The sequence below is a fragment of the Mastomys coucha genome, unplaced genomic scaffold, assembly GCF_008632895.1.
Source record: "Mastomys coucha isolate ucsf_1 unplaced genomic scaffold, UCSF_Mcou_1 pScaffold23, whole genome shotgun sequence".
NCBI lineage: Eukaryota > Metazoa > Chordata > Mammalia > Rodentia > Muridae > Mastomys > Mastomys coucha.
The window spans coordinates 46,773,397-46,776,641 of record NW_022196906.1 but is presented as its reverse complement, the minus strand read 5'-3'; the positions used below and the strand labels follow the sequence as shown (position 1 = coordinate 46,776,641).

General features: G+C 45.7%; 1 protein-coding gene across 1 annotated transcript; it reads right to left on the bottom strand.

Moving 5' to 3' along the window:
* Nucleotides 1–2,438: 2,438 nt before the first annotated feature.
* Nucleotides 2,439–2,982, bottom strand: LOC116073198 (transmembrane protein 92-like). Its single transcript, XM_031344930.1, has 2 exons — nucleotides 2,891–2,982; nucleotides 2,439–2,838 (listed from the first exon to the last, which is right to left on the bottom strand). Exons 1-2 carry the CDS (start codon nucleotides 2,980–2,982, stop codon nucleotides 2,439–2,441), a joined length of 492 nt encoding a protein of 163 aa, XP_031200790.1.
* Nucleotides 2,983–3,245: the final 263 nt, after the last annotated feature.

Genomic DNA, 3,245 nt, shown 5'->3' with positions numbered 1-3,245 from the left:
GTCTCTTCAGCTGTGACTTCTCCCTTTCCAGCATTTAATATTGTTGCTGCTTTTAAATTGTAGCCATCTGCAGGTGTCCATTGCTACTGTACATGGTTTTAATTTGTATTCTCCCTACTGACTGATGCTTAAGCATCCTTTTATGTGTTAATTTGCCATCTGTACTTTTTTTGGTTGTGTGTTCATTTATGTCTTTTGCCAATTGACTTTATCCTCATTTCTAAAGGACTTGTTCATGTTTTGTTTAGTTTTTCTAATAGATTTTCAGTATTTGTTTTTTGACTTACAAATTTCTCTTATGTTATGGATTTCTGCTCCTTTTCAGATCTATCTTTATATAGGTATATCTATATATGGGTCTGAATAGATTATGTAGAGAGATACTGTACACATCTTCAATCTGTTACATGATTTACTTTTTCATTCCTTTGGTATTGCCTTGTGAAAGATGAATATCTCAATTTTAACAATGTCTAGGTTGTCAAAATTATCTTTTATGGGTTGTAATTTTTTTTAAAAAAATGTAACAATTAAGTTTATTATACAAAAGTTGTCTTATCTCTCAATAAGACAGACACAATGTAGGTTGACAGGACAGATCCCTCATCCTCAGGGGATGGGTGTTCAGTGTGGGTGCATGTCTTACAGAACGAGCTCCCATAGGTCAATGGATGTGGACCATTGTTTCACACCTTACCCGGTCCAGTGCACCAGAAGATGTGTATCTGCATCTTTGTGAGCTTTGGTGTGTGGCTCTTTCTGCAAGCTTGTCCTTAGAAGTGGCACTGCACCTGGTCTCATCCTGGATACCCAGGACAGGAATAGTAGAGCAGTGGCTTTATAAATATTGGGGGTATGAATGGACAGTGCAAGGTCACCTCTGAAAAGGTGACATCTCTCCAATCTCACCCACAGCAGTGACTATACTGACTGGGAATAGAATCACTAAGGGATTGGAGAGATGGCTCAGTGGTTAAGAACACTGGCTGCTCTTCAGGACCTGGATTCAATTCCCAACACCCACATGGCAGCTCATAACCATCCAACCTAGAACTGGAATGCCAGTTCTAGGATCTGACACCTTCACAAAACACCAATGCACATTTAAAATATAGTAAAATATTTCAGCCACTGAATTTCAGGGAAGCCAATCTCTGTAGGACATACCACTGAATTAAAAGTGCTATACCATCTTCAATGTCAGGTAGGTGACAAGCAGGCTGAGGTGACCTCCACCTACAGGGAAAAGCCCAGTTCTCAGAGCCTGAATCTAGCTGGAATCCCTGTCCTGTCATCTTTTGTGGTGGCCCAGGGATGAGTATTCTTGAGGATCCTGAATGTGCAGGCAACCTGGTCTACAGAGGGAGTCCAGGAGAGCCACACCTGCCCTGCCTGCACATTGGCCTTCAGCCCTCTGCAGCACACCATCAAAACAGGGGTAAGGTGCCAAGGAATGGGTACCAGGAACTATCTTCACTCCTCAGATCCTCTCAGGACAGTCCAAGCTCCAAGCTGTCCTCAGTCCATCTGCCACAGGACAAAACCTTTCCTTCAGGAGTCAACTTTGGGCTGGGTTGGCCTGTAGAGCCTAGAACCCAGGCTCAGCAGGAGGAGGAGCAAGGATCTGCCTCCTCTCCTCAAGGGATTCCAGGAGAGGAATGTGGAAGTAAGTATTCCACGTCCTCACTCCACAGTAGCCTAACCAAGGCTGCTTCTCGAGGCTTTCTCCCCACCCTATCTTGTCCAAGAAGGCTGTATTCTGGCTTGTATCTCCCCTAAGAGTCCTAGGCTTCATCAAGTTCTGGTCTTCCAGAAAAGCAAGTCCCAGGACTAGAACAGGATTGTGGGAGCTTTCCAGTGCATTTCTTTAGTGTCCCTGAGGCCCCAGGAAGCTGGAGGTCTAAGCTTTCATTCCCAACTTGGATGCTCCACTCTCCTAGCAGGTGGTCAGTGAAGTCAGTCCCCACTGGAAGCAGCTGCCAGTGTTTCCTTAGCCTCGGACCTTGTCTTCATCCCCACTTAGCGGCCAGCTAGGGAATCTCAGTGCCTGTGCCTCTGCATTGCTATAGAGGTAGAGGGAGGTCCTCTCTGCGCAGGTGTGGTTGGAAGATGGCTCAGAGTCTGCGCAGCTCAGTCTTCAATCTCTTCCAGGCTCAGATGTGCTTCTGTAGGATGGCAGAGTGAGCTGTCCAGTCAAGATTGGCTCTCTACTAGCCATGATCTGTCTACATCCACTACAGGTACCCCCAATTCTAAAAATGTCAATAGCCTTTAGTGTGGGACAGATATTATGGATGCACCTTAGCTCTCATAACAAAAGGGGAGGGGAAGGCAATGTATAAAAACAGTAAATTAATTCAAAGGACAAGAGATATGATGGGATAGGCAGTCATTCCAGGGTCCTGGGTTTGGTCCAAGAGGTTTGTGTGTGAGGTAGCTCAAAGGGTTGCATAGCCAGTCCCTCTATTCTGGCCATCAGGGCCCTTAGGCCTGAGGCTGTAGGGAGGAGGTGGTTCTGTAGGAGTTGAGTTCAGAACAACCTGACTGTAGGGTGGAGGGGGATCCAAGGAGGTGACCCAAATGCTCTCTAGGGGAGCATTGGAGGCTGGTTCTGGAGGTGTCTGATGATCTGCTGTTCTGAAGTCATGCTGTAGTTCTCTGCAACTGGGACAGAAGCGCCTCACTAGGCCACAGATGCACAAGAGGGGTACCATGACCAATAAGATGACAAACAGGATCCTGAAGGGTTCGTTTTGAGGATTCCAGATTTTAGGATCCCAGACCTTTCTTTCTGGACAGCATTCACTGTCACAGCATGTGAATCCTTTGGGGCAGCTTCTGCAGGTCTCGAGGTTGGGTAAGCTGAGAAGGGCTGTGGTTTCAGCAAAACGTGTTTACAGCCTCCTTGGTGCTTACTCCTTGGAGACTGGAAAGCAGGCCAAAGATCAAGGGGAGTGTGCCAGGGACCCAGGTGTCCTGCATCCTGGCAAGGGGGCCACTGAGCTTCTTGTAAGTTGGATGGAGCAGAGTGATCTGCAGGTTGTAATTTTTTTTTTTTTTTTTTTTTTTTTTGGATCCTGTTGTGGTAATCTATGACTTCTTGAAGATCCTGGAAATGATTTCTTATATTTTCCCTAAAATCTTGCCACTGTCTTCTGTGTTTGAGGACTTGTGCAAGCTTCTGCTATTGGTTTCTTAGTAGTTAAAAGAATTTGTCTTTTAGGTTTGAGGTTTTCTTTTTGGCT

Excerpts from the sequence above, each read along its gene's own strand:
- LOC116073198 (XM_031344930.1), bottom strand. The coding sequence starts at position 2,982 with ATGCAGGACACCTGGGTCCCTGGCACACTCCCCTTGATCTTTGGCCTG. Across the intron at positions 2,839-2,890 it reads ACCAAGGAGGCTGTAAACAC|AAGCTGCCCCAAAGGATTCA; the intron begins GTTTTGCTGAAA and ends CGAGACCTGCAG.